The 24606-nt window shown below is 33.4% G+C and overlaps 1 protein-coding gene across 9 annotated transcripts in view; it reads right to left on the bottom strand.

Moving 5' to 3' along the window:
* LOC139703458 (lysine-specific demethylase 6A) overlaps positions 1 to 24606 on the bottom strand; it is a 188852-nt gene that overhangs the window by 67197 nt on the left and 97049 nt on the right. For 6 of the 9 annotated variants that reach the window (XR_011705766.1, XM_071606909.1, XM_071606916.1 and 3 more), the window contains 8 exons: positions 22297 to 22390; positions 20598 to 20724; positions 15154 to 15252; positions 14761 to 14980; positions 13913 to 14047; positions 12575 to 12670; positions 11100 to 11198; positions 10106 to 10501 (listed from right to left, as the gene is read on the bottom strand). Coding sequence is in view for 8 of the 9 variants with exons in the window: in XM_071606909.1 (XP_071463010.1) it covers positions 10106 to 10501; positions 11100 to 11198; positions 12575 to 12670; positions 13913 to 14047; positions 14761 to 14980; positions 15154 to 15252; positions 20598 to 20724; positions 22297 to 22390 (1266 nt within the window). In the remaining variant the exon portion in view is untranslated. The remainder of the gene's footprint in view (positions 1 to 10105; positions 10502 to 11099; positions 11199 to 12574; positions 12671 to 13912; positions 14048 to 14760; positions 14981 to 15153; positions 15253 to 20597; positions 20725 to 22296; positions 22391 to 24606) is intronic. The other 3 variants (XM_071606911.1, XM_071606912.1, XM_071606914.1) reach the window with 2 other exon arrangements.

Genomic DNA, 24606 nt, shown 5'->3' with positions numbered 1-24606 from the left:
TCTCCTTTGCCTATCTACAGTTCATTTAATTCTCCCCCCACCACAGCATATTATGCCAGCATCCTTAAGTCAGAGCAATCATTCAGAATTTATTTTTGTGGGATTGGCTAACCTCACTTAGCATTATATTCTCCAGCTTCATCCAGGTACCTGCAGATGCCATGATTTTATTTTCTTTTAATGCTGAAAAATATTCCATTGTGTATATATACCACGTTTTATTTATCCATTCATCTTCCAAAGGGCATCTAGGTTGGTCCACAGTTTAGCTATTGTGCTGCTATAAACATTGATGTAGCTGTGTCCCTGTAGTATACTGTTTTAAGTTCTTTGGGTATAGACCAAGGAGTGAGTCAAATGGTGGTTCCAGGAGGCTGGGTTTGTGGCTCAGCGGTAAAGTGCTTACCTTGCACATGTGTGGCCCTGGGTTTGATCCTCAACACCACATAAAAATAAATAAATAAAATGAAGGTATTGAATCCAACTACAACTAAAAAATAAATATTAAAAAAAAAAATGGTGGTTCCAGTCTCCGTTTTCCAAGGATTCTCCATACTGCTTTCCACATTGGCTGCACCAATTTGCAGCTCCACCAACTATGTATGAGTGTGCCTTTTTCCCCATATCCTCACCAACACTTATTGTTGTCTGTATTCTTAATACCTGCTCTTCTGACTTGGAGTGAGATGAAACCTTAGTTTTGATTTGCATTTCTCTAATTGCTAGAGATGTTGAACATTTTTTTATATATTTGTTGACTGATTATATATCCTCTTCTGATAGTGTCTGTTCATGTCCTTGGCCCATTTATTGATTAGGTTATTTTTTTTGGTGTTAAGATTTTTGAGTTCTTTATATATTAAGAAATTAGTGCTCTATCTGTGATAAGATTTTGATCCCAATTAGTAGGCTTTCCTGTTCACCTCACTGAATGTTTCTTTTGCTGAGAAGAAGCCTTTTAGTTTGAATCCATCCCATTTATTGATTCTTGATACTAATTCTTGCACTTACAGAACCTTCTTGGCAAAATATTCCATGAGGAGGAAATGAAAAACAACAATGAAAATCTGCAAAGGGAAGAACTATAATAAAGGAAAAGCCAACCAGAGGAGAAACTAAGTCAAGCTAAATACCAAAAATAATAGGGACTGGGGATATAGCTCAGTTGGTAGAATGCTTGCCTTGCATGTACAAGGTCCTGGGTTCAATCCCCAGCACCCCTACCCTACCCCACACACACAAAAGAAAGAAAGAAAAGAAAAAAGACCAGTAATACATGATTCATGTCTCAATAATAACTCTGAGTGCTAATGGCCTAAACTCACCAGTCAAAAGAGTCAATGGTACATTGGATTAAAAATAAAAAGATCGAACAATATGCTGCCTTCAAAAGACTCATCTCATAGGAAAAGATACCCACAGGCTGAAGGTGAAAAGTTGGGATAAAATACACCATTCACATGGCTACGCAAACAAAGCAGGAATTTCTATCCTCATATCAAATAAAATAGACTAATCAAAGCAGTAGTTTTGGTGTCGTGTGGGAAGGGGGGATTAATGTCATCTGAAAACAGTGACAATTTGACTTCTTTTCCAATTTGAATGCTTTTTACTTCTTTATCTTGCTGATTGCTCTGTCTGAGACTTCCAGAACTATGCTGTTATTCTACAATTTAAAAATATTTCAGCTTTTGTGCATTCAATATATTATTGTCAGCTCTTGACTTATTACATAAACTTTTTAATGATAAAAAAGAAGAAAGATATCAAATAAATAATCTAAATTATCATTGAATGAAAGCATAAAAATAATTGGTAGGAGGAAACAAAAAAGATCCAGCTAAAGAAACAAAATAGAGACTACAATTATATAACTCAAAAAAAAAGGGAAACGTTCAATATGAAGAAGAATAAAATCAATAAAGTCTAAGAAACACAGAGAACACTCAAATACATAAAATCAGAGATGAAAAAGAAGACATTATAATTCATACCACAGAAACACAAAGGCTCATAAGACAATATTATGAAAAAATATACCAATAGAGCAAAATTCAGCAGATATTAATAGGTTCTTGACACATAGAAAGTACCAAGATTTAAGAATAGAAAATCTGAACTGACCAGAATTGAGTATGGAAGTTGAATAAGCAATCTAAATATCACCTACAAAGAAAAGTCTTTCCTGCTTTCAAGAAAAACATAGCATTTCTAAAAATTCAAACAATTCTAAAAAATAAAGGAGAGAGAATTCTCTCAAATTCAATATATGAGGCTACTATGACCTTGACACCACACCCAGGCAACAACAAAAGCAGAAAAAGAAAACTATACACAAATATTCTTGATGAAATTAGAGGCAAAAATTCTCAAAATTAAACCAAATCTAACAGCACATTCAAAAGATCATTCACCAGATTAAAAGGGATTTACCCCAGAGATGCATGCGTGGTCAACTATGGAAATCAAAAAAGTGAAACAGCCAGTCTTCAGTTAGGAGGGTCACATGCTGAAGTCCAGTCTCAAAAATCTGGTGAGATTGTGTCTCAAAATAAAAAACAAAAAGGCCTGGGGCTGAATGAGTGAAAGACAGTCCACAGACCCCTCTCTCTGCCAAAAAAAAGTGATAGATCACATTAACCAAATGATGGGCAAAACTCATAGGACAATTTCAATAGATGCAGAAAACCGTGTGACAAAATTGAACATGTTTTTCTAATAGCAACTAGGTAGAGAAGTAACAAACTACTTTAACATATCAAAAGTCACATGTAACCCACAGTTCAGGAATCTTACTGAAGGGTGGGTGAGGTGGATTCAAAAAGCCTTTCCATTCAGATCTGCACAAAAGACAAGGATGCCTACTTTAGCGTCTTTGAGTCAATATAAAATGGAAACTCTAAGCCAGAGAAATTAGGCAAGACAAACAAGTAAAATGCATCTAAATTAAAAAGGAACAGGTCAAGTCATCCCTATTTCATATGGCATGTTCTTTTACACTAAAAACACAAGAGTTGAACCAAAAAATTAATATGGTAAATTTGTAGGATACATAAATCAACAGATAACAATCAGTAACATTTCTATACATTAATCTTGACTACCTGAAAGAAAACTGTAAAACCCCAGTTAGTTTCGATACCAAACAACAAAATGCTTAGAATAAATTCAACCAAAAGCAAACACGGCACATCAAAAATTGTAATTCAGGCAGAGGGCAGTGGGCAGGGGTGGAGCATGGGAATAGTAGACAAAACTCTAGATAGGGCAAAAGGACAGAGTGGAAGGGGAGGCATGGGGGTAGAAAAGGTGGTAAAATGAGTGAATATTAGTATTCTAAGTGCATATTTAAAGACACAAATGGTATGACTCTTTGTTGTATACAACCAGAGATATGAAAAATTGTGCTTTATGTGTGTTATGAATTGAAATGCATTCTGTCACATAACAAAGAAGAATAAAATTTTTTAAAAAAATTATAGCCTATAGGATAGTGATTAACATGTATTCCATTTTCCTTATTTTGATTTTTTGAAAGGGCAGATTTATTAAGTTAGCCATATTCTTTCTATGTACAATGCCAAATATAATTATGCAAACAATAAAACTATTACACCCAAAAAATACATAAGTTAGTAAAAGGGGGAAAAAAAAGAAGAACAAAAAATTGTAATGCACTGTGGAAAGAAATTAAAGAAGACATGAATAAGCAGGAAGATATTCCTTGTTTGTGGACTGGAAGCATTAATATTGTTAAAGTAGCCAAAGCACCTAAAGCAATTTACAGTCAGTAGGGTCCTTACCAAAAAACCAATAGCGTTCTTAACAGAAATTAAAATGTATAGAATTTGTATAGAATCACAAAATAACAAGAATAGTCAAGTTAATCTTTAGGAAAATGAAATAAACATAGTAACACTGAGTTGAAGGCTACCCATTGGCTGTCTTTAAAATATACTATAAAGCTAACATAAACAAAATAACATGGTACTGGAATAAAACAGACACATGCACCAATGAAATGCAATAGAGAGAGCCCAGAAAGAAATCCACATGCATACAACTAACCACTTTTCAACAAGGATACCAAGAACACACATCAGAGAAAGGACAATCTCTTAAATAAATAGAACCAGGTAAACCACATGTCCATTCGCAGAATGAAACTGGACCTATCATTGACCATATATAAATTTCAACTTAAACTAGATTGAAAACTTAAATGGAAGATTTTAAAACTATGAAACTGCTAGGAGAAATATTTCTTGCCATTGGTCTAGGCAGGGATATTTTGAATGAGAAGTCAAAATACAGATGATGAAAGCAAAAATAGACAAATACGCTTACAAGATATTAAAAACTTATATACAGCAAGGGAAAAAAAAAAAAACAACAGAGAGACAAGTGGGCCATTTTGGTTATGATAAGCATTTTGTCCACCAAGGGACCCTGACACACAGTCCAAACCTTAAAGACAAAGTCTTTAATTTAAGGTAGTCAACTAAGCATGTTATGCTGGCCATTGTGGTTCAGACTTTTTCTTGTTAGCACTTTTGCAAAAGATCAAGTACATTCTAGTTGGCTGTAAGTTAGCATATAAGCGGCTTTTGTCCTGCCTTGGGATCCAAAGATCCATCTGTTTTCCTCCCTCCCAAAACATACTTCTATATGTAAAGTTTCAATCAAATTGTACTTTGTTAAATCCTGTAACTATTTGTGTCTATGTTTGGTTGGTCTCACATGATAAGACTTCCATGAATCAATTGGTGAGTCAGCCAGGAGGCTCAGGAAACACACACAGGGAGTCAAGTGTGAGGAGACATTTTGGGTTGAACAACTACCTGAAGTATGAGGGCTAAAGACTGGGGCTTGTGCACTATATGCTGGATGCCTGTGGCTGACTGCAAGAACACAGGGATACCTTAAAATGTCACCAAGTTTATAGCAATTGTTCACAATGTTGCTTTCTGACCACTGTGGTCAGAAAGAGTGACGTGATGGGCAGGCTACTGTTGTGGGCTCTTTATGTCCCTACCATACAAAATGCCACAGAAGAAAAATAGATTCAAGACTTTTCACCTCCCTTCTGCCTTCTAATTCAACGGGAAAGTGCAAGAACCACATTTAAAGTTAGAAATCACTCTGGTGTGGATATAAAATGTCTCCCAAAGGCCATGTGCTAAAGACTTGGACATCAGCCTGTGGCACTACTGGGAGTTGGGTCTAGTTGGAGAAAGGAGATTGTTGGGGAATTCCCTCAAAGGGTAGTCATACCTGGATTCTGTGCACTTCTCTTTTTCTTTACTTCTCAGACATAAGAAAGTGAGCAGCTATTCCTGCAAAACACTTCCACCATGATGTTCTGCTTCACCACAACACAAAAACAAGAGCCAAGTGACGATAACTTTAGCTTCTGAAACTGTGAACTAAAAATTCTTCCTTTAAGTTGATATGTTAAGGATTTTTGTCATAGTGATGGAAAGTTGATTAACGTGGAAACACTAGGACCAGTTTGTCAGACTGGAAAGAAAAAAAATCAGGAGACAAAATGTTTTATAACCTGCATTTTCCACAATATGGATGAACCTGGAAGACATTAATGGTAAGTAAAATAAGCCAAAAGACAAATACCATATTATTTCACTCATGTGGAATCTTAGAAAGTTGATCTCACTGAAGTAGAGAGTAGAATGACAGTTATCAAGGGCTACAAGTAAACAGTATTGAATAGTGTTTTAGAAGAATGTAGAGTAAGGTAAACACTCGTGAGTACATACAGTTACAGTTACATAGGAGGAATAAATTTCAGAAGATCTAATTTATAGCAAGATAGCAAGGTCATTACTGGAAAAGATATACAGTATCCTTCCAAATGTAAAGAAGTGCAGTGGCTCACTCCTATGATTCCAGAATTTCAAGAGACTGAGGCAGGAGGATTGCAAGTTCAAAGCCAACCTCAGCAAAAACAAGGAGCTAAGCAATTCAGTGAGACCTTGTCTCTAAATAAAATACAAAATAAGGTTGGGGATGTGGCTCAGTGGTTAAGTGACCTTGGGTTCACTTATACGAAATATAAGTGAACCCAATACGAAAAAAGAAGAAAAACAGATGTAAAGAAAGTTCATGTTATTAGTTCTTACACACACACATACACGCACACACAAAAACTGATTAAGTAAGATATAAATTTGATTCACAACATTTAATAATAAATGCATATTAATTTTTATATATGCCAATTTTTAAAAAATATATTTTTAAAATAATAATTTTATTAAAAAATTTTTAGTTGTAGATAGACCTTTATCTTATTTATTTATTTGTATTTGGTGCTGAGGATAGAACCCACTGCCTCACACATGCTAGGCAAGCACTCTACCACTAAGCCACAATCACAGCCCTTAAAAAATATAGTTTTGAAAATAAAAACAAACAAGAAATAAAAATCAGTAGTCAAAACTTCCACCTTAGCATACTAACCAAAGAAGAACCAATTATATCCAAAGTAACTAAAGTAATAATAATTACAAGGTAAATCAATTAAATAAATACAGAAAAAGAGTAGTGAAAAATCAATGAAATAAAAAATGGGTCCTTTGAAAAGATCAGTAACATCTGCTAGCCTCTAGCCACAAAAAAAACAGATTGGAAAAAAACAACAAACCACTAAATCAGAATTGGAAGTGGTTCCATTACTAATCTACATTTAAAGGATCATAAAGAAATATTATGAGCAAGTTTATACTCCAAAGACTGATGAATTAGTTGAAATGACAATAACTACAGAATTCACCTAATGAAAATTGACAATCTGACTCAAACTATTTTCTAGTAAGAAAAAATAATTATTGAATAAATAATTAATATCCTGTCCCAATAGAAAACAGTGGCCATTTGGTCAATGTAAGAAGACAAAATTACCCCAAAACCAAAATGGCAAGAAAGAAAAGTCATGAACAAATAAAGTTATGGCAAGAAAAGAAAGTCATAAATAAAGTTATGGCAAGAAAGGAAAGTCATAAACAAATCTTTCTCGTAAATATTAGATGCAAAAATATGGACAAAGCATGCAAAGACAAAAGAGCCAGAACATCTAACACCATTTTAAAAGAGAACAGGGACAGAGGATCAACACCAACTGACTTATTGGTATTCTTTATAAGGCAACTGTAATCAAGACAAAGTGATATTGGCGAAAAGGATAGACAAATAGGATAACAGAGAGCTCAGGAACATCTAGAAAATCAAAGATCTTGGGCAAAGGAGCAAAAGAGAATACAACAGCAGAAAGTAATCTTTTCTGCAAATAATGCTGGAACAACTAGATGTTTAAGTGCAAAAACAAGAAAAAAGACAGAAAAACACAACACTAAAACAACAAAAGGAAGAAAACAAAAAGGAATCTTTAGATAGATTTCTTTCCAGTCTTTTCAAAAAAGTAAATAAAAAATGGATCATGGATCTAAACATAAAACTATAAAAAAAATTCCTGGATGATAAAAAAAAAGAGAAAATCCATATACCTTGGATTTGTTAACGACTTTTTCAGTAGAATAACAAAAACATGATACACAAAAGATATGATAGGCTGCAGTTAATTAAAATTAAACAGTTCTGCTCTGCAGAAGACAATGCCTAGGAAACAAGAAGACTAGCCATGGACTGGTAGAAAATACTTGCTAAATACATCTGATAAAGGATTATTACTCAAAGTTGACAAAAACTCTAAAAATTCAACATTAAGAAAATGAACAAAAGAAACAAATAACAAACAAACAAATCTGGCCAAGGATCTGAACAGTTAACTCATCACAGATGATACACATAAGGCAAATTAACATATGAAAAGATCCTCCCCATGGTATTTCATTAGGATAATGTAAATAAAAATAATAAGGAAATGCCATACTATATACTAATAAGAATTCCTGGAGCAAAGAAACCAATAGCACCTAGTATGAGTGAGGATGTAGACCAACAGGAAGAACCATTCACGGTTCATTGCAGACTGGAATACAAAATAGTGTAGCCACTTTAGAAGACAGTTTGACAATTTATTTGAAAATAAAACATGTCCTTGCCATGTGATCAAAAAATGACATTCTTAGATATCTACCCAAAATGAGTTAAGGATTTCTATATGGAATCTACACATAGATGTTTATTTCAAATTTTATATAATTGCCAACTCAACTAAGAAGTACTTCAATAGATGATTGGCAAAACAAATTTACACATTTACACATGGGACTACTATTCAGGGTTCAAAAATTTAAAAGATCTATTATGCCACAAAAAGACAAGGAGGAAAATAAATGTATGTATCTAAGAACAAATCAATCTGAAAGGCTTTATAACATATGGTTCCAATAATATGACCTTTTGAAAAGGGAACACTACAGAAACGATAAAAAAGTCTGAGCCAGTGTGTAATCTCAGTAATTTGGGAGGCTGAGGCAGTAGGATCACAAGTTCAAAGCCAGCCTCAGCAATTTAGTGAGACACGAAGCAACTCAGTGAGATCCTATCTCTAAATAAAATACAAAACAGAGTTGGAGATGTAGCTCAGTGGTCTAGTGCCCCTGAGTTATATCCTTAGTACCCCCAATCAAAAAAAAAAAAAAAAAAAGGTCAGGTTGGCATAAGTTCAGGAGGGGCGGAGAGGGATAAACAAACATAGCACAACATACATTTAGGAGAGTGAAACTTTTTTCTTGGATACTATTAAGATGAATGCATGCCATCCCCTATTTGTCAAAACTCATAAAATACAACACAAATAGCAAACTATGGACTTTAGTTAATAATAACCAATGTTGTCTCATCAATCCTAAGAAATGAACCAGAGTAGTGTAAGAGATTTGTGAAGAAATGGAGGAGGGAATGGGAGGTTTCTATCTGTATACCTAGAAGAGCTCTAAAAAAATATAGTCCATTAATCACTAATAAGTTTTAAAGAGGTTCAAGAAATTCACATTGTTAATCAAAAGCTTAATGGCTCTTTCCTTTATTCAAAGTGGGACCTTTCTTAAAGCCTCACATTTAACCAGCCATATTTTATCTTTCATTTCTCTTTCCAAATTCCTTAAACTATCTGAGTATCTAATATTTTGGCCCACCTGTGGCACTTGCTACCTATAGCTCAAGTTACACTTCACTGTAATTTATGGTATTTAAAACTTTTTTTTTTGGTCCAAAGGGAATGAATACTTAGCATTTTTATTCAGGGAATATCTGAGCATAGACCTGCAGAAAAGAGATATTTCTTGTCTTATGGAGGGGTTATATCCTTCTAAACCCACCAAAAGATGAAAATATTATAAGCTGAAAACAGTTAATACATCTTACCCACTAAACTTCATAGTTTTGCCTAGTCTAACTTTTATAAACCTGCTCAAAACACCTACAATCTACTTGAGCCTACAGTAAGTGCAAAATTATCTAATACAAAGTCTGTATTATAATAAAGTGTCAAATAACTTATGCAACTTATTTAGTATTGTACCAAAAGTGAGAAAGAATGGCTGCATGAGTATAGTATGCACACATGGGTTTTGTAGTTACCCTAGGATGCAAAAACACAAAATATATTTAAAAATTCTGATCCATAGAGGACACAGTACAGTAAGAGATGTTTAACCTCACGATCACACGACTGCCTGGGAGCTGGCAACAAGTTGTTGCCTCTATCCAGTATCACCAGACATTAGCACAACATATCCCGAGCCCATAAATGATCAAAATTCAAAGTACAGCTTCTTTTTAATGCATACAGTTCATTCGCCTCTACAAAATGTGATTTTGATAGTTTAATTAGCAACTAGATTAAGGGCTCCCTCCCTTCTTTCCCTTGGCTTCCCATACTATTTAACATAATGTGTATGTATACTAATCATACATTGATACATTTATGTGCACAGACTGAGTCAAAATTTAGTAATGATCCTAGTTAAAAATCTTATATGGTTATTGAATTATTTAAAGTTAGTTCTTAAAGATAAAACCATTCTTTAAACTTAAATTTCTTCTTCTTCTTCTCAAAATGTATACAAGCCAAATAAAGATAAACTATAAGAGCCAAAAAAACAGCTAGTCTTTCTTTTACCTGAGCAGAGTTAGACAGTTGTTTTCTCCATGGCTCTCCTGTGATGCTGGTCAGGTTTGTGCAGTTATGAGGTAGAGTGAATGTGTTTTGCTGCAGGTAAGGCACATTTCCATTACTTCCACTTCCTTTTATATAATTATTGCCTACCAAAATAGTGTCTGTATTCCCTAGAGTTTCTGATGTGCCGAACGGAACATAGCCTGCAGAAAAAGGTCCGTTGGACAAAGGCTTTTCAAGACAAGCAGGGCGAACTCCAGGCTGAGAGATGCTAGGTGCTCTGGTCAGAGCTGCATGTGGTTGCTGGCTAGAGATAGAGTTTGTACGCAGTGATGAGTCAGATATTGGCCCATTAGGAATTCCAGTAGTTTGTACCTGAGCAACTCCTGTTTGTCTCATCTTCAAAAACAAAAAAGAAAACCTGCTTGTGTGATTCTGAAAATGTGTAATCGAAACATCTGTAATTTTATCATAGCATTTCATCTAAGTTAGAAAAACACTTTAAAAAACAAGAAACCATGCTTGATTTTAGAGGTGATTACTGCATAAAAATTAATATTTCCTTGCAGAGACAATAAAGTCAGCTAAAATTCATGGATTACAAATCATAAATTAATAGGCCTTCTTTTTTTTCCATCATGAAACAGAGGACTTCAAGTTTCCATTTTATTTATACCAAATCCTTCAAGTAAAACAATCATTAAAGCATCACCACCTCAATTTGGGGCAATTTGTTAATTATTAATATTAAAAATAAGCCACTTAAGACACAAACAAAACATTATGCAAATAAATAATAAAATACCAAGTGTTTGTTATAAATTAATTTGTAGCTCTTTTTCCCTTCAAAAATCTGTTTCAAGCATCCAAAGCTGATATTAAATTCCACTGAATACACACAAAAACTAGCAGTGACCTTAATATCCTCTAAAATGACACTGTAATAAAAAAAATCCCATGTGCTAATATATTTTAGAAATGATAAAAGTGTACATACTCTTTGCTGCATTAAGACAAACTGATTTTCCAGCTGTTCCAGCATCAGTCTCTGAGCTGGATTTAAATTATCTTTATTTGCACGCAGCTGTTCCAAGTGCTAAAAGGAAAGAGGAGAATATAATCCAAGTTTAAGCTAAACATTAGAATGAATACAAAGTTTTATATAAAAACATGATAAGGCAATTTCTCAATAGAAAGTCTATAAACTCACCACCAGTACTCATTTCCAAAATAAAATTTTTCAGACGTATGAGAAAGGCACAGATCTAAAGATTCATCTCAAGAAAGTTAATTTGTTTGTTTTGAATGAAATGTATTGAGGAATTGAAATTTCAGAGAGAAAGCTATTTAACAATTTTGTGTCCTTAAAACAGCAGGAAATGACATAAAAACCCAACAATGGGGATTTGATTAAATGAGGTATAATCCCCATGAAGACTCAACTGGAACATATATCACCATAAAAAAACAATAAAGCGGGCTGGGGATATATAGTTCTGTTGGTAGAGTGCTTGCCTTGCAGGCAGAACAGGCCCTGATTTCAATCCTCAGTACTACCAAAAAAAAAAAAAAAAACAAAGAAAGAAAACATGAAACAATATAAAGACACGGGAAAATCCTCAATTTACATTTTTATGAAATTAAAAAAAAAACAGGGCTGGAGTTGTGACTCAGTGGTACAGCGCTCGCCTAGCAAGTGCAAGGCCCTGGGTTCAATCCTCAGCACTACATAAAAATAAATAAAATAAAGGTACTGTGTCCAACTACAACTAAAAAATAAATATTTTTAAAAAAGAAAAAAGAGGGGCTCTGGACATTGATTGCTCAAGTGGTAACACGCTCACCTGGCATGTGTGAGGCACTGGGTTCGATCCTCAGTACCACATAAAAATAAAATAAAGATACTATGTCCACCTAAAACTTAAAAATAAACATTTAAAAAAAGAAAAAAAGAAAGCAAAATTCTACAATAAATACACATATAACTTCTGCTTATCTAAAGTTCTACCTACATTTCTATTTTAAAAATGCAAAAAAGGAACGTATGAGACAGATATATTTGTTTGTATTTGCAAATTTTCTGTCTACAAGAAATAATACTGCCTGTCTGTGAGAAAGGAAAATTGGTAGCTGAAGGAAAGGAAAAAACCAAACAGAGCTTTTATACTCTCTAATCTACCCATTTCTACTTTCTGCCCAACCACCAAAATTAATTATAATTTCTATTATTTTGAAAAATAATGTACACATTAACTTAAAATTGACTGAATTCTAAAACAATCCTTATTACTTCTACTTAAAAAAATACATCAAAAGAATATTTAAGGGGCTGGGGCTGTAACTCAGTGGTAAAGTGCTTGCCTAGCATGTGTGAGGCACTGGGTTCGATCCTCATTACCACATAAAAATAAAAAAAGATAATGTGTGCTTATCTACAAATAAATAAATATTTTAAAAAAGAATATTTCATACCTGTAATTTCTGTGGTGTCAAACCCCATGAATGTGCTTGTTGCTGTACTGGATGAGGTGAAATAGTTTGGCCACTATTCCAGTTATCAGAACCATTCTGAGAAAAATTGATTTTAGGAATATTTGGTTAAACTCCATCTATAACATCTATGACTAATGAGACAACAAATGACTAAAAATTGGAATATTTATTCATATACCTAAAGAAATTAAGTTTTTAAATTCTTCTAAATATAGTCTAAGAGGCTCAAACAGTTTGCAAACACATAAATTTAGGGAAAAGTCTAATATCTAAATCATTTCTCAAAATACTTAGACTACCTACTATAACCAACATTTCAATTTATTTCAACGTCAGTACAGAGGGATGATAAATAACTGTTAAAAATCATAAAAGCTGTGAAATGAATGGAATGACTGATGAACACAAAATTATCCCTGCTTTCTACATACAATATGATGCAGAGATTATGGAATAGAAATACTGCTTTATTCCCTGATGTCCACAGGTTAAAAATAAATGATAAGTAAATTTCAGAAGAGTTGAAGCTTCATTTTTAATTGAGATTTTTCCATATCTCATAAGTATGTGCTGTGTCTGTATATATAAATACATATATTGAAAATGAAAAAAAAAGTCAAAAGAATATCTCATACCTGTTATTTCTGTGGTGTTAAATACCAATGAACTTGTTGTTGTACTGGATGAAGTAAAACAATTTGACCACTTTTTTTGGGGGGATATATATACATGAACACACACAACACATACATATGTGCGATACTTTGTTGGACTAGGTATTCTTTTTTTCTTCGCAAGAGTGGGCAGGCCTTCTACTTGACTACAAGTGATCATGTGTACTGACAAGGATTGCTGTGAAATTAGTGTTTGACTAAATCTAACACAAGTTCAGTATTTGGACAATGAACTTTATAAGCCTAAGGTTCACATTAGTACAACAAAAATAGGCCAGCATTCTTAATTCATTCCTTCAAATTATAAAACATTATCAGCTGTGTACTTTTCAAAGTTACTTGGACATCACTGATTGAAAATACTGAAAATCAAAATGAAGTATTCAATAGACTAATATAGTTTTTCTTTCAAGTTTTGAAAACATACAAAGATTTTTAACTGACACCAAGATCCTTCCCATATCAGAGGAAGATTTATTTTTGACCTAAAATCCCTTTGAAATTAAAAAGGACTTTTTATTGTCAAATTAAAGGGATTTTTTACGTTAAAAGATCCTACATGTATTAAAGTAGGTTTAACTACTACAGATTGGAAAGAACCCTTAAAAGCTGGGCACCTACAGAAGACAACCCAACTTCTCACCTGCTGTGCTGTGTTCATGGCACCCTGCCTGGAGGTAAGCTCTGCGGGGATTGGTAGGCTCCATGCCTCCTCAATACTAGGAAGTAATTTAGTTTTATTCTGTAGACTACCTTGTGGAAGGTTACACAACTGAGCCTAGGAAAAATTATGTAAAAAGCAAATTTAACACAAGCCTACTTAAGTAAGAGCAAGTCCACTAAATCTTCCTCAGTGCTATAAGTATTTTACTTTTTATAGAAATATAATTCTGAATTTGGGATTTTAGATAGATGGTAAATATAAAAAGGGCAACTAGAATATACTTGGGAATATTAGAACAAAGTTATGCTCTAATTTTCAGAGTTCTTGCAGGTACTCCTTATGAAATTTCAACCAAGCATGAAAAGCAGTGTATGTGTTCTTTTCTCTAAAATGCTATGACAACTTAAAAATGAAGATAGCACACTGAAAATGTTCACGCATATTAATGTAGAGCATGTAAATTAATATGCATCAACAAAGTACATGTGCAAAGGAATATATTTTAGATACTACATCTTACTCAAATGACAAGAAAAGTAATTTCACAAAATATTGTAAGTATGGAAACAAATTAGCATCAAAACACAAATAGACAGACTTTCCTGCCACTTTTTATAAGGGGAGATGTGTGTATTTTAAAATATGTTGGTTTAGGGCTGGGGTTGTGGCTCAGCGGTAGAGCGCTTGCCTTTCATGTGCGGGACCCTGGGTTTGATCCTCAGCACCACATAAAAATAAATAAGTGAAATAAAGGTATGATGTCCAACTACAACTAAAAAATAAATATTAAAAAAAAGAAAACAAAATATATTAGTTCAAATTTTTACCTGTAATAGCTTAATTCTTGCTGCAAGTGAAGAAGTACTACTACAAGTTTTGCTTCTAGTCGCATTTAAGTAGCATTTAATGGCATCCTGAGGCTGGTTGCAGGATTCATAGAGAGTGCCTAGGTCCATCCAGGCTGCTGCATGCCCATGGTCCAATTGTACAGCACAAATATAGGCCTGCAAAGCATCCATAGGCTGGTTTTGCTGTTGATAGAGCACACTGCAAACAGAATGAGTTTTCAAAAACTGATTAGTTTTATGGTATTTCGACACATCTTTCAAGGATGCTCTGCATTGATTAAAATACTATTTATTTTTACATATAATAATATAAAATAAACATTAATAATAAAATATAAATATACAAAAATTATTTTTAACATATAGCCTTACCCTATTGAACACCATGTATCTGCACTTGCTTCTGATTTATCAATAGATTGCCTATAGGATATAAATGCATCCTGGACTTTCCCAATACTTGAATAACACCTAAAAGGAGAACATATACTCATGATTAAACAAAAGTCCATCAATAGATAACTTATTTGCCAAAATGAGAGACTGCATATTTAAATGAGAAGAAGAGAGTAAACAAGGTATACATATATATATATATGTGTGTGTATGAGAGAGGGAGAGGGAGAGCGAGGAGGGAGAGAGAAAGAGAGGGAGGGAGGGAGAGAGAGGGAGAACATATATCTAGATTCATACATAATTTTAATCTCCATTATATTATAATTTGGTGTTTTCTAAATACTAGGAAATGTTTTGTAAATACTAGTGCATGTTACATTAATGAAGTAACTCTACTGAAACTATTACACTGTGAATTTCTTCAATGCTTTGAAACTGAGAGTTAAAAACAGAACTCAACTTACATAATTTAAATTCAGGTTTCCTGCATCGAAAGAGTAGAGGGTTAAAAGTACAGAAAAAAATCCACAATCTATTGGTAATGATTTCTATACTGAATTTAATTCTCCTTCCCCAACTGATAACACAGCAATCATTCTGTCATTTTGAGTTATTTGTTGTGAAAGGAAAATTACTGTATCATTTTCAACACTTTTTATTTAACTCTATATTCTTATTATGTAGCAATCTTTCCCCTCACACAACCTGTCTCATCATATGTACATATATGCATGTGCGTGTGCAAGTATATGTATAGCTGTCCACACACATGAGTATTCTTCAAGAAACTATCTGTATGGTTTCACTTAGGATGACAATCAAGATATAAAACAACAAAAGTCTTTTAATATCATTAATGAAACAAGTACCCTATGTTGACTGCTGTACTTACTCACTGAAATTTTTATAACTTGCATAGGTAAAATGCCTGGGAAACATAAATTAAAAAGGAAAATATACATGGAGACATTTCATATTGGTTTAAAGGACTTCATCATGAAAGCATCTCACATGTGCAAAAAAAGAGAAAATTAGCCTAAAAACAGAAAATTTTAACCTACTCTGTGATTTTTCTTTGAAGGCAAGTGCCTTAAGAAAAGAACTTTAAAGGAAATTGCTCACAAATTTGTCTTTTTTTAGACCTTAAGACTGATACTTAAAGTCTAAAAAGGACATAAATTTGGACTTACAGAAGGTGAATACATACATTGTCCTAGAGTTACAGGCAAAGTAATGAAGGGACAAATAAGAAAAAGGTGGGGGAAAGAATACACCTAATAATTGGTTTTAAAAAACTGAATGATTCAAGTAGGAGGATAATAAATCTGTTTTAAAACCTAGTTCAGCTAAAAATTGGCAGAAATACTGTTATAAAACAAAGTAACTAGTGGCAAGGGAGTTGAAGCTCAGTGGTAGAATGCTTGCCTAGTATGTGTGAGAATCTGCATTTGATTTTTAGCACCATATATAAATAAAATTAAATAAAGATATTGTGTCCATCTACAATTAAAAGCATTTTTTTAAAAAGCAAGAAACTAGTTTGAGAAAAACATCATGAAAAAAGTTTTAAAACATGCCAATGAGGATGTGAGGTGCAGTCTTTGATTATTATGTACAATGCAAAGAACTAGATGTAGTATTGAGATCTTTAAATTTCACTCACATGAAACTAAAGAACACAGGACATATACAAAAGAGGGATAGAAATAAGCCTTAAAAAATGGCTTATCTATGGGCTCTAGGAAATTTAAAAGTGCAAAAAAATGAAAGAAGGCAATATCAGAGAGTTCTTACAACCTGTGTGGAAGGGCTGGGAGAATGGGACAATTTCAGAAGAAAGCAACAATGTAAACAACCAGAAAGAATGTAAATGTTAAGAGAGAGTAAGACATATTTTTTTCTTAAAATGAACTGAATTTCAGATCATCAGACAACTCTTCACAAATGCCAAGAGTAATAAGCAACATTTCATAGTCCATTTCTAAAAGGTGAAAATAGAAGCAGTATACCTGTGAAAATTCATTTATATAAATGGAGGCATTCCTATTATAGTCCACTAAAATGGAGTTTGGGGGGTATTAGACACATCTTTCAAGGATGCTCTGCATTGATTAAAATACTATTATTTTTACACATAATAATATAAAATAAACATATGAATAATAAATATAAATACACAAAAACCTGACTTTCCCAATACTTGAATAACAAGATGAGAAAGGAAAGCAAATCACAGAACCCTGCTCCAGAAATCATCTCACAGAATAAAACAAACTATCCTATCTTTAAAATAGTTTTTACTTGGCAAGCCATGGTAGAACTGCCAACTTTGACCTTCAGACGACCTTTACAAAGTTTAACTTCTGCCACTTGGTAGTCAGAACTTGCCAGCTTCCTCAAATGCTGAGACAGACAATGAACTTTCTTTCATAATTCCTTATGTATATTTCTTTCTCCCAGAAAAATTCTAAACTTTCTTTTTTCTCCAGACATATAAAAGGCCACCCTAGTCTGTGCATATGCATCCCACATTGCAATTCTATACCTTTTTTTTCTTTTTCCTTTGGAGGCTGGGTATCAGGAATTATACCCAGTGAAACTTAACCATTGAGCCACATCACCAGCCCCTTTTATTTTGAGTTACTTTGGGACTCACAAAGCTGCTGAGGATGTCTTTGAACTTTTGATCCTTCTGCTTTAGCCTCCCAAGAGTTGGGATCACAGGCATGTGCTGCTCCAATTCTATTCTTCATGCCTAACAAAAGTTTCTATAATTGGATTTCATCTGTATATGAACACTTAAGTCTGACAAGCCCAATCACAGATGTCTGAGTCCACTGACAAACTGTTTTTCCTATATATAACTTGTCTAAATTCCATTGAAGTAGTCTGAGTAATTAAAACAACAATAAACACACAGGTGGAAGCTGGTGCTCCTTTTCTGATAATAATTACTATGAAACTTTACGGAAAACACTTTATTCCTCTGGAATAGTTTCCCACAGTGGATCTAAGTTGGATTCTTTGCCTCTTGAATTCAAGTAATGAAATCCATAGACAAGCAAAGGATAGGGAAATAAGTGTTACTTAAAGCAAAGAAAGAAGAGAGCCTCAAAGAGTGGGAGGAACTACTGAGGAACTAGCACTCGATGTTCTTTGCATAAAGATGTTAAGGCTTATCTACTGGTTCTGCAGGGGCATTAGAGAGAGATGATGGTAATGGGAATGCTGCTGTGAACCAATCAACTCATGGATTTGAACTTACTAAGACAATCAGGAATGTATGATTTCAATCTCTTTTTACAAAATTAAGAAGATTTTGGGTCCAACATTTTAGTCTCATGTGTCTGTAGACAAGAGGAAGCATTTGGGTAGGAGTCTGCTTATGGTTGACTTAGGAGCAAGGACAACTAAGGAAAGGCTGCTGTGGTTGAAGATGTGAGAAACAGAAACAAGTATTCTAGGTCAGAAGAAGGCACTGTGGTTAACACTGGCAGGGAGCAGCAACTCGCAGGATATCTTTCAGACACACTGTCTCTTTTTAGGTTGGCATGATGTCCCTCCCTCTCCCCTCTTGTTCTTTTCCAAAGGCCCTACTCCTACCTACCAAGGTAAGATCTACTGTCTGCCTCAAAATGAGTAAACTAGGAAGCACCCTACTCTAACCCAAATCTAACATTACACCATCTTAGGAAGCCATTATCAGAATTAATAACTAGTGATAGTATAAATGTATTATCCACTCTTTTCCCTTTTATATATACATCCCAACTAATAAGCGAGCTCAATATTCAACACAGTATTAAACACATAGATAATGTACACATGTCTCAGAAATATTACTGTCATCAAATTTCAATATTTTTAATAACACCTAAGTTCTTCATGTAGAACTTATAAGTTTTAAAATATAATTTCACAAACTTGTTTTCTTTCCCCCAGCAAAAAAGCAGATTCGGAGGAACACAAAGAAAGTAAAAAAAAAAAAAAAAAAAATCAAAGAAAAAAAATTAAAGCTAATTAATACCTAAAAAATAATACTGAACCTAAAATAGGTTACCATCTTCTACCTAAAAAGTCAAGAAATTGTTCTGTGGGGACAAGCGCATGGAGTACTACATGGCATACATTAAGGGCGTTTGAGTGGCAAACCAGCCCCCCATGCCAGGCATGTAAGCAACAAATCACTTACGCCATAGGCACAACCCTGAGCATGAGGCCACGTGTTGCAGTCCCTTCACCTGCTCCACGGCCCATTCCTAGATTGGTCGCTGCAAGGACAGCTGGCCAGAAATTGCATAAGTATCTGCTTAGCTACTGCCTCAGTGTATGTGTGTGTGTGTGTGTGTGTGTATAGAATAACTGTGCAATAATATCAGACCTGCTTCCTCTTTGGTCTCTGGAGTTCTTGATTAGCAACTCCGCAGCCACACTCTCCTCTACCCTGTTCCATGACCTCCTCACTGAATGAGAGAGAGCCCAGGTATCATTCTGTTCACTTGGAAACTTTTATCCAAAAAAGGTTAAAAGTAAAAAGTACACTACTGCTTTAAATCCTGATTTACTGGAGAAGATCTCTGTGAATATGGCTGTCCTCACACAGAGCTGGTAAAAGTACAGCATTTGTACAAAATTCATACTTTCAAGAGTATGTTTCCTATATAACAGTAACTACAATAATACAAATCTCTGGCACTAGACACACCCACAATGCTATGATATAATATGCTACAAATCTTATTCTTTTTTGTTGTTGGGGGGATGAGGTACCAAGAATTAAACCTAGGGGCACTGGACCTCTGAATCACACCCCCAGCCCTATTTTGTAATTTATTTAGAGACAGGGTCTCACTCAGTTGTTTAGGACCTCCCAGCTGCTGAGGCTGGCTTTGAATTTGTGATTCTACTGCTTCAGCCTCCCGATCAACTGGGATTACAGGCATGAGCCACCGTGCCAAATCTTATTCTTGACTGAAAAGAAATCTAGGTAGAAAAACAGTTCTAATATGTAAAATTCATATGTAAAAGTCTGCTTTTACAAATAATATAAATGCATTTTCTGTTTTACTAAATAAATGAATCAAAAAATATAAGAAATTACAGGCACAACTTAAAACACCAAACTAAAAACTATTAGTAACTGCTATTTGATAAAAAGCTATTTAAGATTGCTTAAGAACAATTCAACTAAGATTACAATAATGTGAAAACAAAATCTAATCAAAATAAGAACATCTCAATAAGAGCAAACACATTCAGATTGTCCATTTTCACCTTCCAGAAATCTTCATTATATTAAAGACATAAAAAATCTTACGATATTTAAAATATCTAAAAAATGTCTCTGACCAGACCATTTCACATAAACTAACATTTTACAATGCATATCAACTCTAAGCAGTCAAAGAGTTCAATCTCACCTTCCAAGGAAATACCAAGATTGGCCAGAATTAGGATCTGCCTCCAGTGATTTTTGGAGATACTGAATAGCACAACTTTCCTTTGTGGCTTTGTCTCCTACTAGATCCATATTATGATGCATCCAACCTATAACAACAACAACAAAAAGTCACATGTATTTACCCATCATTCAACTATTTTTTTTTTTAGCATTAAGAATACCACATAGAGTATAAACAAATTAAAACAATATTTTAGTAATTTATTCCATTGCTTGAGATTATGTTTTCCCCAAATTGGAAACCACTGAATGTAAGTGCAAGATAATCTATATCATACAGAGAAAATAACTAAGTGACATTGAGGCACTGGATTTCTAAGAGTTTATAACCAGAAATTCTACTTTCCTAAATTTAATTTTGAAAAAAAATTCAGAAATGATATGGCTAAAGATGATACACTTATTTTTCCTTTGAAAGTCATAATACACCAAAAAGAATATTAAGAATAATTTATGCATCCTATCTTTATTACCAAAGAATAAATGCAAGATTATATAATCAAAGGTAAATCCTTTATTCATTTTTGAAGCCTTACAAAAGGCCCAGCATTTTACTAACATAGATTACTTACAGGAACATCTTAAATATGACAGCATTTGATGGAACAACTAAACAAAACAACAACAAACTCCAAGACTGTATGGAAGAGCTCAGTGAAAAGTAAGTTCAAAAAGTTATGAGAATGGTACAGAGTTATGTACCACAACTGTTAACTTACTAACTAGATTTAAAACTATAGCTACACAGACAATTGAAATATTAGGTTATGAGGCACTATGTGATAAACAGAAATAAGTGTTTTAGCTGTGGCTCAATTAAAGTATTCAAAATTTCTCGGTCAAAAGTATTATCTAAGCAAAACTAAGCTTTGCTGATACTGAAATTGTATTAAAAAAAAAAAATGACATACAATAGCATTCCTCTTATTCCAAACCTCATTGAAACTCAGAAATTATTTGCTCTTACTACATATAAACAGTGAAAGTAAAACCAACCAACCAAACCATAACCCAAATGCCAAGTATCATAGAGAAGACAAATAAGCCTTATCTAAAATAATTATTGGGAGAAATCCTCATTATCTTTAAAATTTTAACACTTTATATTATTTTCAAATACTTTATTTCTTCATCTTCATTATACAAATGAAGAACTCTATTCAAGGAAATACAGAATGAGATATTCTCTAATACATAGGTGAGATGTTTCTATCAATCCTATTATCAACAAAATTATTAAAGCAAGCTCAGTACATATTAAACTGTAATAAATTGTCTTAATTCAATTAACTTCCTAAGAGCCCTGCATATAGAAGTACTCAAACCCCATCCTCCCTTCGTCTAATGGTAAAGAAAAATATTGAGAATTTAAGAGAACTAGCTTCATTACATTTGGATGGTGAGACAAAGTTTGCCTAACTAATAATAGGTATAAATATAATAATTATAGACAAAAAAGAAAAATAACACATTTATAAAGAAAAGAATTAAGGTACTCATATTAAATTTAATCATAACACAATACATGGTACATTTAATCTCTAAAACAGATTTCAAGTGAAAATTAATTTCTAAGCAGAAGGCTAACAACCCCATCCTATGGCAAAACAACATCTTTAAATGAATGTAATGGGTAATAAAAAATAATTCTTATGTACCTAACTGTTGCAATACAGTTGCTTTTACTTGTGCAGGTAGGTTTTCTGTCTTTAAGAGTTGTTCATAGGCTTCTTTTGCAGAGTGATACTTCCTCTGAAGAGTAGGGGAGAAGAGGAATATTTAGAAAAAAAATGAAACAACAAAGCCTTTAACTAGAAATACCCTTGATTTTAAACAACCAACCATAACTTTATTAACTTTTTAAGCAATTAAGCAGAATGAAAACTGCAGCAATATACAGTTGATCCTTGGTATCCATAAGGAACTGGATCCAGGACTTCCAGAGATACCAAAACTGGGAGATGCTCAAATGTCTTTTACATAAAATGGTAAAATATTTGCTTATAGTCTCTGTATATCCTTTCACATACTTTCTTATCTCTAGATTACACAATGTGAAAATGCATTAATTACTCTAGAAACACTTTCAAAGGCAGGGTTAATTAATACATTGAGCAATAAAGCAAATGTCACTACCCTTTGGATGAGAACAAAAAGTAGTAGAATTTGAATTTTCAAGTGCTCAGTTCTGGGGAATATTTTTTCCAAAATATTCATAAATGGGTTACTTTATATTATTATATATATTATATATATTATATTATATATATTATATATTACATTATATTTCCCACTGATAGGATATAATAATGTTGTCTAAGGTTACATAAAATTTATAAGTGATGCCATTTGTCACCCATCTTCCTCAAAAACTTATTAATAAAACTAAAATCCTTTCTTGTTCTCATCAGAAGGCCAAAGAAAACTCCTCCAAAACAAAAGAAAATACTAACAAAAGAAAATCAAGTAAATTTTATCTTAAAAAAAATTTAACAAAATAATGGCTTACAACAGCTCTATTTCTCTTAGCAGCTTAGACATTTTTTAAATTACAATAGTAGAAAGTGTCATTTCGAGAATTACTCATGATTGTTTTAAATTAGCTGAGCAATCTGATTATATCAATGATGTAAAAACTGTGCTAGACATAGAGTAAAAAAGACCAAAACACACCTGACAAGTAAAGAAGTAGAGAGGTACATAATATTGTTTTTATGTCTGTCTCACAAAGCACCCAACTATGCCATAATCTAAACAAAGACACATCTTTAACATTCATAATGACTTCCACTTACATGGTAATAAACACATCCCAACTACATACACACTCACATACCCTAAAATTGGCAGTCAAGGTGAAAGAGAAAGTCTTGAATTGCGAAGTAAAATTTATGTGTACATAAAAATTTAATTAGTAATAAAACTTATGAAAGATTTTCAGATAAGGGTCCCAAGGCCATCGAAGAATAACAAAGGAAATCGCAAAGATGTGAATATCTGAATTTATATTAATATGTTAATATACAACTTTTTAATGCTAAAGTATCCAAAAGGCAGGCAAGAACACAAAGTGATGACAGTTTTTAAAAAGTTAAAAAAATTTTAAAAACTCAACACAAACCCAATGTCCATTCAATAAATACCTCAAATGTAAAATGAAAAGAGAATAAAGCCAGACATAGTGGAGCACACCTGTAATCCCAGTGGCTCTGGAGGCTGAAGCAGAAGGATTAAGAGCTCAAAACCAGCCTCTGCAACTTAACAAGGCCTTAAGAAACTCAATGGGACTCTGTCTCTAAATACAATATTTAAAAGGACTGGGATATGGCTCAGTGGTTAAGCACCCCAAGGTTCAATCTCTAGTACCAAAAGAAAGAGAGAGAAAAGAGAATGAAAACATATGACCCCATCACATGCCATTTATAAACAACTCATTTCAAATTTAACAACCAACTGAAAATGAAAAAATCATAAATAATAAAAAATGTATTTCCAGGTTATAATCAGAAAACACCACAATAATATAGTCAACTCCATGGGCCCATCCAGCCATAAAAACTTATAAAAATAAAGCAAAAACTGTCTTTGGATAACCAAAAGTTTATAGCAATCAAAGCGTTAGAAAAGCAAGAAAGAAAAAACTGGAAAGAGAGCCTTCTTGGGAATTATGATATTTAAAAGTTGTGGTGTTCACTGGAGAATTTGGAAAACCACACCCAACACCCTGAAAAAGACTTATGCTTTTAAAGATCTAAAACCATTACATTTCAAATGGCAAAGAGGAATTGAAGGCTAAGATTTGTAAGCTACCTAGAAAATGGCTCTGTGCCCCATCAAAGGGATAATCTGCAAAACAGAGAAATTGTTTGGTGGTTTCTTTTGTTTTTTTAAAAATTCTCTCTCCCCACTTCCCTTTCCTTTTGTTTACTTTCTTACTTTTTACTTCTGGGATGCAAAGAAATCTTCAT

This window comes from Marmota flaviventris, chromosome Y (genome assembly GCF_047511675.1).
Source record: "Marmota flaviventris isolate mMarFla1 chromosome Y, mMarFla1.hap1, whole genome shotgun sequence".
Taxonomy (NCBI): domain Eukaryota; kingdom Metazoa; phylum Chordata; class Mammalia; order Rodentia; family Sciuridae; genus Marmota; species Marmota flaviventris.
The sequence above is the reverse complement of the archived record's forward strand: the minus strand, read 5'-3'. Positions and strand labels throughout refer to the sequence as shown.